This window comes from Mesoplodon densirostris, chromosome 3, assembly GCF_025265405.1.
Source record: "Mesoplodon densirostris isolate mMesDen1 chromosome 3, mMesDen1 primary haplotype, whole genome shotgun sequence".
Lineage (NCBI taxonomy): Eukaryota > Metazoa > Chordata > Mammalia > Artiodactyla > Ziphiidae > Mesoplodon > Mesoplodon densirostris.
The window spans coordinates 53,615,639-53,628,010 of NC_082663.1; the positions used below are offsets into that span (position 1 = coordinate 53,615,639).

General features: G+C 35.5%; 1 protein-coding gene across 4 annotated transcripts in view; it reads right to left on the reverse strand.

Moving 5' to 3' along the window:
- The window catches only part of SGTB (small glutamine rich tetratricopeptide repeat co-chaperone beta), a 49,415-nt gene that overhangs the window by 22,805 nt on the left and 14,238 nt on the right, over positions 1-12,372 (reverse strand). For all 4 annotated transcript variants that reach the window (XM_060092959.1, XM_060092958.1, XM_060092957.1 and 1 more), the window contains exons 4-5: positions 12,300-12,369; positions 8,381-8,480 (exon numbers count right to left, since the gene is read on the reverse strand). In XM_060092959.1, coding sequence (XP_059948942.1) covers positions 8,381-8,480; positions 12,300-12,369 — 170 coding nt within the window. The remainder of the gene's footprint in view (positions 1-8,380; positions 8,481-12,299; positions 12,370-12,372) is intronic.

The window sequence follows — 12,372 nt, forward strand, 5'->3', positions numbered from 1 at the left end:
AAATTATTATATATAATAAATATGTATTATTTGTGAATATATATATGCAACATGCTGCCACGTGACTGTTTCACCATTAGAAGTCTTCAAGTAGAGGCAATTCTCCCTTCTAAAATTCACTGAATCAATTCAACTCAAAATTTTCTTGAACACCTGCAATATGCTAAATCCAGCTCAAAATCAAGTACACAGAAATGAAGAGGCTATATCTTTGCCCTCAAACATTCACTGTCTAATAGGGAAACAGACATGTAAATAAATAAATAGTATGATAAGTGCAACAGTGGAGATATCAAAGAAAGAGGCAACACAGAGAACGATATGGTTAACTGTATGCAGAGCTGTCTAATAGAACTTTCTGTGATAGACAAGTTCTTTACCTGTGCTATCCAATACAGCAGTCCCTAGCCACATGTGACTAAAGAGCACTGGAAATATGCTACTGCAATTGAGGAACTGAATTTTTTATTTTATTTATTGTAATTAATTTACATTTGAACAGCCACATGTGGACAGAAGCTACCATATTAAACAGCACCACTCCATAGGGCATGGCAGGGAAGGGGAGGTTGAAGAGAGAAGAAATTAAGAAAGTCTTCCCCAAAGATGCAACATCTAACAGGGTCTTGAAGGATGACAGGAATTCGCCCAATTAGATAAGGTAGGAAATATTCTATGCAGAGAAAGAAGCACATAAAAGCATGAAGAGATGTCCCAACATGGCATTTTTAGGAAATCAGTAAATTTCACGTTACATGGGCATAGAGAGCAGAGGAGAGGAATGGGGTAAGAAGAATAGTGAGGATAATAAAATTCAAAGAAAAGAGAGAGCTTATATTATAAAAGATCTGATGTATCATCCAGAGGAGCTTAAATCTGATCACAGTATTTGGAACTAGTGAACAGAAAGCAAGAGTTAGACAATTGATTTCATATTTTAGAACGATCATTTTGACAGAAGACTGGGGTGGAGACTGCAAGTAGAAACGGGAAGCCAACTGAAGTTACTATTGCACTAGCTTAGCAAAAGTTAAGAATCTGGATGGAAATGAAAGAGGGAACAAATGAGCTATTTGGGAGGTATATGGAAAAGGGAAACAAAGAGGAAGACTCCCTGATATTTAGCTTCTGATACTGATAATAAAACAAGGAATAAAGCAGGGAGAATCAGACCCAGAAAGACGAGTGGGCAGAAGGAAAGAGTATGACTATGTTCCAATACTTATAGCTTTAGCTTTAGATCACAAACTGCAAGCTGGGATGAAAGCAGAATGTGCAGCTCACAAAAGAAAGAGGAGAGGCGTCTGATTCTGCATCCAGGAAAGAGAAGAGAAATCAGGCTATGTTTGAAGCTTCTGTGAGATGCAGCCAAACACGCCAGTGTCTGAACTGAATAACAATGTGGTCTGCTCTCTCTGACCCTGCTGTCTAGTTATCAGGGCATAACTAATGAAACTCCAGCAGAACAAAACAGTCAGAGTCATCATGTTTTCAGACACCCTCGCTTTCTTTACCTTGTTAGAGTGAGAGCATGAATATAACTTGTGCTCTATTTTTATAGGAAATAAGGCAAAAAAAAAATTACAGGTACCTAACATTTCCCGTACTGTATATCACATATAATTAAATTATAGCAAAAGCCTACTCCTACAACTAGGAATTACATTGTTTTTGAAAGAAACAAATATTGAAAGCCTAGAACTATGCCATATATATATATATATATATATATATATATATATATATATACACACACACACATATCATTACTCTTCACAACTACCCTGTAAAGCAGTTAGTATTATCTCTATTTTAAAAGTGAGGAAATTGAGGCTCAGAAAGGTTTAGTGGCTACCCAAGGTCACACAGCTAGTTAGTGGCTGAACTGAGATTCAACTCTAAATTCAACAAACCAAAGTCAAGTCCCACTGAATCCAATGACTACATGCTGCTTATGGAGGTGGAAGAAAACAAAATGCAAAACAAAATGAGGTCTCTGTTCCCATCTTTCTGAGAGCTCACGCTGTCAACAGCATTCCTTGGTACAATGCCCTGATGCTTCCTAATTTTGCCTTTTAAACTACGATCTACCACCTAAAATGCCTTCCCCTCTCCTCTGTTTATCCCAGTTCTACCTGTCCACCAAATTCACCTTCAATTCAAATTCCCCATCACGTGAGAGGCCTTCCAGACAAATTCTTTCCATCATGCACTCTCTTTCCCGATATCTTTAATTCCATTTATGGACTCAGTCATTGAACCACCTATCCATCCCAGAAACAGGAGATGATTCTGTGTAAGGTAATGTATTCAGCAATGAAGCTGTACAAAAGAAATACCTATAAGAATACAGATGGCCCCTGCCTTACAATGGTTTAATTTACAATTTTTTGACTTTACAACGGTGCAAAAGCAATACTCATACAGTAGAAACCATACTCCAAATTTTGAATGTTGATCTTTTCCAGGGCTAGTGATAAGTGGCATGATACTCCCTCGTGATGTTGGGCAGCGGCAGCGAGCTGCAGCTCCCAGTCAACCATGCGATCACGAGGGTAAACAATGACACACTTACAATCATTCTGTACCCATGCAACCATTCTGCTTTTCACTTTCAGTACAGTATTCAATAAATTACACAAGACATTCAACACTTTATTATAAAATAGGCTTTGTGTTAGATGATTCTGCCCAACTGTGAGGCTAATGTAAGTGTTCTGAGCATATTTAAGTTAGGCTAGGCTAAGCTGTGTCAGTAGGTTAGGTGTATTAAATGCATTTTCGACTTATGACATTTTCAAGTTTATTGGGATGTAACATTGTAAGTCAAGGAAGATCTGTACTGTTTAGGGACGGAAGACATGGAAAACTAGTGAGTTTAATATGATATATCATTTCATATTATAAAATACTTGGAAATATTTTAGACCTATAAATCATTTGTTGTTTTATGTATACAAGTGTTAATTTGAGTGTCTGGTCACTTCAACATCACTGGAAATTTCTTATATTTCTTCTATAGTCTTCCATGCATCCAACAAAAATTGGCTGAACTCTTGTGAGGCACAGTGCTAGGTATTACAGGGAATACGAATAGATACAAGATGCAATCTCTGCCCTTCAGCTGAAGAAATAAAACAAGTATGCATATAATTATAAGGCAGAACATATATGATAAACTTATATAAGTGTTATATATCATAGTAAGTGCTAGGAACATAGAATAAAAGCAAAACTAAATAATAGGTTTTCAAGGAAGGACTCATGTTGTCCTGGTATCTGAGCTGAGCCTAAAGCATCATTAGGATCCTAAAAGCCCAAAATAGAAGATTAAGTCTAGAAAAGAAAGATTCATGCTTAAGAAATATACCAATTGATTGTTTTCTAATCATATAAAAAAGTCACTTCTATAAAAAGTAAACTTTGGTTCATCCTAGCAAGTTTAATATGTGAACAATATTTTGATTAGTAATAAACTGTGAAAATGAATATCAAAAGAAAGAATTAGATCTGCTATTCTGAGCTTCCAACTCATGGCAGTCAGCTGGCTAAGAAAAATGGCAAGGGGTAGCTGGGAAACTACAGGCTATTGAGATATTTATAACCACTAGAGTCTAAAAAAAATTCCTAAAGCTTTATTTAATATTTGCAATACATATACAAATAAAGTTTTCTAATGATTTAATATTAAATTGCTTTCTCTATTACTGAAATCCTCAGGGAAGAAGATACTATTTAAATGCAAAAAAGAAGCATAATTATTCATTTCAATTTAACAATAATTAAATGAAAAGCAAGTATAGGTACTGCCAAGAATCTCTTCTAATACTGTACTAGTGGACATGCGACTATTAACAAACACTAATCTCATTAAAAATAAATGATTTATCTAGGCTCAGATTCATCACATTCATAGTTAAAAGTATATGGCTTACGGAGCTCTATAAATAATCAATTTTCTGATAACATTTATACCTGGTCATAACATTCTGTGCAGTATTAAATGTATTTATTTCAAGATTTCATACGCTAAGTGAAAACATGTCTAGTCATCTGATTACAGAGAATAAAATTCAAACATAAAAACAGAGCTTGGGAAATTAATTCTCCACAAATTATTTGGATTTTCTATTTTTCTGAGCTGGATTATTAGAACAGATTAACAGTGATTTGTGTGTGTGTGTGTGTGTTAAGAGAGAAAATGTAGGTTTTCAGTATGGCCAACTAAATTCCTTATGGATCCAATGCTTCCAAAAATAACAACTCTAAATTCTGGACAAAATGCAAAAAACAAAAACAACAACAACTAAAGGCAGCCTGGGTGCCTATGAATAGGAAAATGTCTAAACAAATGGTGATGCATTCAAACAACCAATACTGAGCAGCTTAAAAAAAAGAACCATGCAACACCAGGATTGAATGTCAAAACCATTATGTCAAGTAAAAAAGGTCTCACACACAAGGGTATACATAGTATGATTCCTTTTATGTGAAATTCTAACAGAGACAAATCTAATCTATGGTGGAAAAACAAAACAAAACAAAACAGTGGTTTTCTCTGGCGAGTGTTTTAGGCAACTGACTCTGAAGGGGCAGGGAAAACTTCCCGGGCTGGTGGTAACCTTCACTATCTTGATAGGGGTGGTGACTTATATAGGTGTATGCATTTGTCAAAATTTAGTGAACATACAGTTAAGATCTGTGCTTTTTATTGCATGTAAATTTTACCTCAAAAGAAAAGAATGTAAAATATTGAACTGTAGTCAATGACGTGCATACTAAAATATTTAGGGGTAAGTGTACTGATGGCTGCAATTTACCTTGAAATGCATCAAAAATAAGATAGGCACAGACAGACGAATAAATACTGATATAGCAAATATAGTAAAATATTAATGGCAAAATCTTGGTGTGGATATATGCATATTCACTGTAAACCTCTTTGATTTTTCTAAATCTTCACTAAAAATTGTTAGAGATCAAAAAAAAAAAAGAAGGAAAATAACATTAGATTAATTCAGAACAAGTCCTATGAGGCTAACATCATTTCCTTTCTATTTTATCAGTATTACCACCAGACTGGTAACTCAGAGAAAAACAACTGACAATGTATTTGGACCCCGATAAATTTGGATCTCTCTTCATAATCTGATTGAGGCAAAACCCCCAGATTGCATAAATAATAATGATAATAGCTACAGCTGTGTACAATACTCTTTACTAGACACTTTCCTAGCACTTTATATATATTAACTATTTGATCTCTACAGCAATGCGATGAGATAAATACTATTATCCACATTTTACCAATGGGGAAACTAAGATGTTAGGATAATTTGCTCAAGGTCACATACATGTAAGTGGAAGAGCCAGAAATTAGAATCCACAGAGTGTGGGTCAGAACCCCTGCTCTTAACCACTTCCCCATGACTGCTCCCCTAGTTGACTCTGTAACTGATACAATGTCATATCGGGTGCTCTTGTCAAGTTTGTGGCTGACGTGAAGCTAGGAGCAAAAGCAAATATAGTATTTTACAATTTATCCCAAACAATTAAGGGACATATAAATAAAAGACTAACAAGATAAAATCCCATAGGGATAAAATATAAGAGCCTGCATTTGAGTCCAAACAACCCACTTTACCTCCTGTGACAACACTGTCGCACAGCAGGTGTTGGGCAAGAACCTGTCAATGAAGGTACGATTGAGTGGCAGGGGAGAGAGAGTGTGTGAAAAAGGACAGGCTTTAATAAAACCAAAGCAAAATATAAATTTAATAGATAATGCTACAAAACACAGATATATAACTATGTTATCTCGAAGTAGGTTAAATGAGCACTCTACAAGTCTGTTCTAGTCAGACCAATGCCAGATATGCTGTGCTAACTTCTGGGAACTACAGAGTAAAGACACAGGTAACCTGGAACAAGTTTAGAGCAAAAGTGTAAGATTTAAAACTGACCTATGTGAGGTACAGTGGAAAAAGCTGTGAACACTTAATGTGGAGAAAAGAGTAAAATGAACACAGTAGCAAACTTCAAAATGTAAGGTACTGTCATGAAAAAGAAGAACCACACTTATTCTGTAATTGTCCATAAGAATAAAAATAAAGTCAATTGAGAGAAGCTACAGGAGCTACAGGGAAACAAAATCAGTGTCAGGGAAGACTTTTCTAACAGATATAACCACAAAAGAAAAGGTGGGAGAGAAGGGACTATCTCATAAGGGTATGCATACCCTAAATATGATAAAAATAACTCAATGAAAGATTGGACCAAATTAACCTGTAGATCTCTTTCAAATCTAAGAACCTACTATATAATAAAAGGTAATTTTTATAAATCTGTCATAAAAAGCTTCAGATTGATTAAAATAGTCATATCAGTGACCAAAATAGACTTGGCATGACAAAATTTAAACGTAAAGGAAAAAATAAAAAATAAAAGTTATTTGCCAAGTCTGTAAATGCAGAGAGCTTTCAGCCTAAAAACACTGTAATAAAATGCAAAAGAAAAGATAAACAAATTCATCTACATAAATATTTAAAACTTTTACACATGAAAAACATTAAAAGGCAAACAATAAGCTATGCAATTAGGACAAAGGGATTTTATCTTTAATATAGAGCTATGGTGTCCAGTACAGCAGCCACAAGCCACATATGGCTATTTAAATTTAATTAATTTAAATTGACCTTAAATTAATTAACCATTAAAATTTTAGTTTCTCCATTGCACTAGCCACATTTCAAGTTCTTAACAGCCACTGTGGTTAGTGGCTACTGTACTGGACAATGCAGATACAGAACATTTCCATCACTGCAGAAAGTTCTATTGGAATTTTAATATTTAAAAAATTTAGTGCAAGGGGCTTCCCTGGTGGCGCAGTGGTTGGGAGTCCACCTGCCGATGCAGGGGACGCGGGTTCGTGCCCTGGTCCAGGAGGATCCCACATGCCACGGAGCGGCTGGGCCCATGAGCCATGGCCGCTGAGCCTGTGCGTCCGGAGCCTGTGCTCCGCAACGGGAGAGGCCACAACAGTGAGAGGCCCGCGTACCGCAAAAAAAAAAAAAAATTTAGTGCAGGGAATTCATTACATAGCTGATGGAAGAGCTGAGATGCCAAACAGGGGGTTGTGCATCAATGCAGAGATTAGCAACAGCAGGAAGCCGTTACCGTCCCTAAGACAGAACAGAGTGCAGAGCCCAAAACCCAATGTCACCTGGAAAAAGCTGGGACCATAGCGGGTGTCTTGGGTGGGAGCTGGAGACAAGGAGGAGAAGCAGCCCTTGCTGGATAAACACCCTGATGTAAAAAGAGGGGAAGAAATACCCAACTTCTGCCTTCCTTCTGCCCTCCAATCTCCTGCCAGTACCTCCCACGGCTGAACACAGACAAAACCCAGGTGTCAAAGGAGCCTGGGAAATACAGCCTGCAGGGGTCAGAGCCTCTGTTAAAAAGAAAAGGGAAAGGAAGAAATGTCTGAGGTCAAACAGGATGAGGCCTGGCACAGGTACAAATAATTTAGAGAGGAAAAAAAACACACAAATGGCCAACATTTGAAAAATGTCCAACCTCACCAGTAATTAAATGTAAATTACAAATCACTATTAAAATAATAATATTAAATTAACAATAATAAATAATAATTCAAGTACTTAGTTCTGCTAAGGGTGTGGTAAAAACAGATACACTCACATATCCTAGGGGAAGAAAAGAATTTTCAAAATATTTTCAAAGAAGCCGGAACAATTTTGAAATTAGCATCAACAAACTTTTAAATGTTTATACTGTTAGACCAACTGAGTGCATTTCCAAGGATAGATACAAAGTCTAGAAAATCTTAAGTCCAGAAAATAATTTTAGAAACAAAGACGTTCATTGCAGCTTTATAATATTGAAAAAAAAAAGAAGGGACACCTTCAATGTCCACCAGTAGGACAAAGCAAAGTAAGGCAAAGTAAGGTACATCTATCAATTTATTAAAAAATAATACTGCTTGTTTGCCAGCCACAATGAAAGGTGCTAGATATATAAAAAAGATGAAGAGGTAATAATAGACTAATTTGTATTCATTTAAATAATGTTTATGAAGGATTTAAATAAAATAAGGATGTGTTGTGATATGCCTAGTGAATAAAGATTAATCTGAAATTGATTACTCTTACATCAAACAGCATATGCCAAAAGGTTATTAGTAATAGTGGTTGCCTCTAAGTGGTAAATTTATGAGCTTATTTTTTCCTTCTTTTATATGTTTCCAAACTTTCAAAATTTTCTAAATAAAAAAACAAATTTTACAGAGCTATAAAAAACGCCTTCAGAGCTATTAATGCAAATGTTTAACAACTGTAAACCTGCCATAACAGTGCCAGTTTACCTGTTACAATAATAAACTGCATTATTTGGATCCAGTTCTATCGCCTGTGTGTAACAATCCACTGCAGCAGCATAATTTTCTTCTTTCATGTGGTTATTGCCTAAAATAACCAATAGGTACAGTAAGTACAATATACAGGAAAAAAAAAGTCTGGAAGATAAATTTTAATCATAGAAACTACAGTAATATGAAGGTCAGCAACATGATTTTTCATTCATACTGGAAATAAATTTTATATTGTACTATAGAGTTGATACCCCTTAGCTTCCAGTGTGTTTGAATGATTTTTTAACAATGAAGAGTATTTAAAAAATTAATCTTTGACCATGCCACTCTCAAAGATTAACTTTTTAAAGACTCTATACACTACCAAACATAAAATAGATAGCTAGTGGGAAGCAGCCATATAGCACAGGGAGATCAGCTCTGTGCTTTGTGAACACCTGGAGGGGTGGGATAGGAAGGGTGGGAGGGAGGGAGACGCAAGAGGGAAGAGATATGGGAACAGATGTATATGTATAACTGATTCACTTTGTTATAAAGCAGAAACTAACACACCATTGTAAAGCAATTGTACTCCAATAAAGATGAAAAAAATTAATCTTTGAATATCTTATAAAACCAGACTTCAATAAGTGAGTAAGTGTAACAATTATGATTACCTCTTGGCAAAACCTAATCTCTTCTCACCTTCCTTATCTTCATCTCTCTCTTTCCTTTTAGAGCTGCCCCACCCCATTCCAGGTGGACCACCCTCCACAACTATCTCAGTCTGGACCTGGTCCTCCATTCCTTCCCTGTCAAAACATGCACCTGCTGATGAGCAAGCCCTCAGAACATGCGGTGAGGGTAAGCTAGTAAAACTACTCATGTCAATGTCATTGGCAGATATTTTTATGTGCTATCCCTTCCAGAGATAGATTCTCTTTTAAAGAAGATTATTGGAGATTAATTTCTAGAAAGACAGAATTTCAGATACCACAGCTAGCCCACAGCATACTGATCTTCAGGAAAGGTTTCTGCAGATATATCTGGCAATAATTTAGCTACGTTAACGACTGGTCAGCAAAATAAGGGATTCCTTGTGGCTATCTTCTGTAATCCATTAAACAGAAAAAACGTGTCAGAATCACTAATAAGAACCAATGCTCAAAATTGAAATTTTTAAAACACTGGAATTACGAAGTGTTTACATCTCAAAAGCCTCTATTATTCCTTCCAGCTTTCTCTGAACAAGAAGCTCTCCTATTAGCCTTGTTTTCTTAACAGATCATTAGCTACTTAATGGGAGGAGAGTGTGAATTTGCAGATAACAGTAAGATTAAAGGAAAGACATGTAGATAAGAGTACCTAAAATCGTACAAATGTTACTTCAAATTAAGAAGCAGAAATGAATATAAAGAGTGATTGCTAAATGAATATAAAAAATGATTTCTACATAATTTCTCTTTGGGATGATAAAATGTTCTAAAATTGTGGTGATGACTACACAGCTCTGTGTACATACTAGAAACCAATGAATTCATACATGTTACAGTAAATCGCATGGTATGTCAATTATAGCTCAATAAAGCTGTTTTTTTAAAGTTAAAAAAATTAATTTACATCTCCACCCCCAAAAAGAAATGAAGCTAAAAGGTTACATAGCTTTTATGATTGAGCAAGAAATTAACTACATTAGCCTCAGTACTTAAATAGATTTGCTTCTTCCATGTAAAAGATTATGTGGGTTATGTGGATTTTCTTGTTGCCAATGGGTCTTTTTGTCTTAGGATGGCATTTCTTGGGTAGTAGTAAAACCTAGTGTATGTCTTTTCCCATAAACCACACTAAGTGTACAGATACTAAATATATATAGCGATATTAATGATAAAAAGCTTCAAGTCAGAAAATATTCAATATACAAAAACTCAGGACACAGGTATTTGTGAAGATAAATATAACTAGGCACTGCACAGCACTCTATATTTATACACAGAACTCTCCTGTCTCCTTTAATCCTCAAGACAACCCTTTGAGATATGCCTTTACTTCTGTGACATGGCAGGGAATTACAGCAATGAACCCTTCTTGGTTTTGTCTGATCTTATTGCAGCTCTTCAGAAGCAAAGCACACAAAAATATTTGAAAGCAACCTTCCAGGAGGGTACTAGCTGGCCAGAAGCCCTGATTAACACAGGTAAGTATAACATGCAGCCTGTAATAACCCTATGCTTGACAGTCTACCGTGGCCATTTGTTTTCACACGAATAGCAAAATCTGTATGACAATTGCTTTAACTTTATGTGTAACATGTCATAGATGTGACATGTCTTCGTGAAAACAAAGAATAAGAGCTTTTGGTTAAAGCCGAAAACAGTAAGTAATTAAGTCTACCCGTGCTGCCAGAGTAAATGAGCCTCACTCTGCATCTCCTTCCAACCCTCAACTTACTAACATTCATTATATCAAAACAAACTCTACAGGGAATGCAGTCTCCCAATGTTCTGCCATGCAGAGGGAGTAAATATGAGGGACAAAAATAAAATTCCAATTTGCCATTTAGTACTAGAGCTAAAACAAGAGAGCTTCAAAAGCAAAATGTTAGTGGAGCATATATTACATCACTGAGGATTTCACACACTACAAAAGTCTAAGTAGAAGGAAAAAGAAACATCAGATTAGATTGTTTCAATTAGAATAATATATGAAAAATGCATTTGTATCTGGATAGTTCAAATGCAAATTCTTTGGGGAATACTATAATTCAAATGACAATGAGGATCTGGTTACTTTATTTTACATGTAATTTACGAAAGTCCTAATTCTAAAATTTTAAGTCACTGTAGTGATAAGATTTATTAGAGGAAATAAAAAATTGAAAACTGAAACCAGTCTATTTGTAGGAAACACAGCACTTTCTAATGTAATCCAAAGAAGATAATCACACAATAGTGAAAATAAATATAGACAAAGATATTAAGACAGCGTTACTTAGGATTACAAAATTATCTGTCTAGGTAAGTAAATCATGGTCTAACACTACCATGGAACACTATGCAGCCATTAAAAGCAGTGATATAGTGTAATTTATAGACCTAATAGAAAGGACCATGCCCGAGGAACAGGAAAAGCATACTCTTTTCCATATCTACCTTTTTAGACACCAACCAATTTTTTTAAGAAAAAATTCAACTGCCTTCTTCAGAGTATCAACTAAAGAAAAGGCTAGAAAATGGTTCTGAACCATTTGTGTACAGCTTCAGAACACTGCACATTCCCTAATAACTCTCTGCCTATAGGACAGGGTCTTTGTTGGCTCTCATTCACTAAAGATCAGGACTCTGCCCTATAGCTCCTTAGTACAAATCTTGTAGGCCTGACCTGGCTTGCCTCTATAGCTTAACAAAACTGACATGACATAAAAACTGGACACAGATCCTCAATGGTGACTCATTTATTAAAATCAAGTATGCTTCAACAGTCACTATTAGAAAATTTAATAACATAGTAATCGTGTGCTAGTTAATAAATCCTTAAGTGCCATATACATATATTAAATTTCAAAGAACTCAAAAATGCTAAATATACAAAAGTTAAAAATAATACTGAAAAGCATTTTCATGTCTTCGATTAAGCATAAAGAATTTGGGATCCTAGAGTACACACAGCAAATACAGTTGCAAATAATCAACCCTTAAGTGACTTGTTTTGCAAGTTTTACTCACAACAGATCTGCTTCTCTTGAAGCAAGCCATACCTATATTGTTCACAAGCCATTCTGTATTTCCAGGCTCATTTCTGTTTCACAAATGCCACAAGGACTTACGACAACCCCGTCTTGGCAGTACAAACCAGAATCTTATTGGGTGACAGAGTCACTTTCCCTAGAGTTTCAGAAAGCTTTACTAAATAAGTAATTTTTCTATGAAATATTCACCTTCATCTTTTAATTGGTCAGCTTTTCCCACATCTTCAGGCACTGAGTTTGAGAGAGGCAGAATGTCATTCTG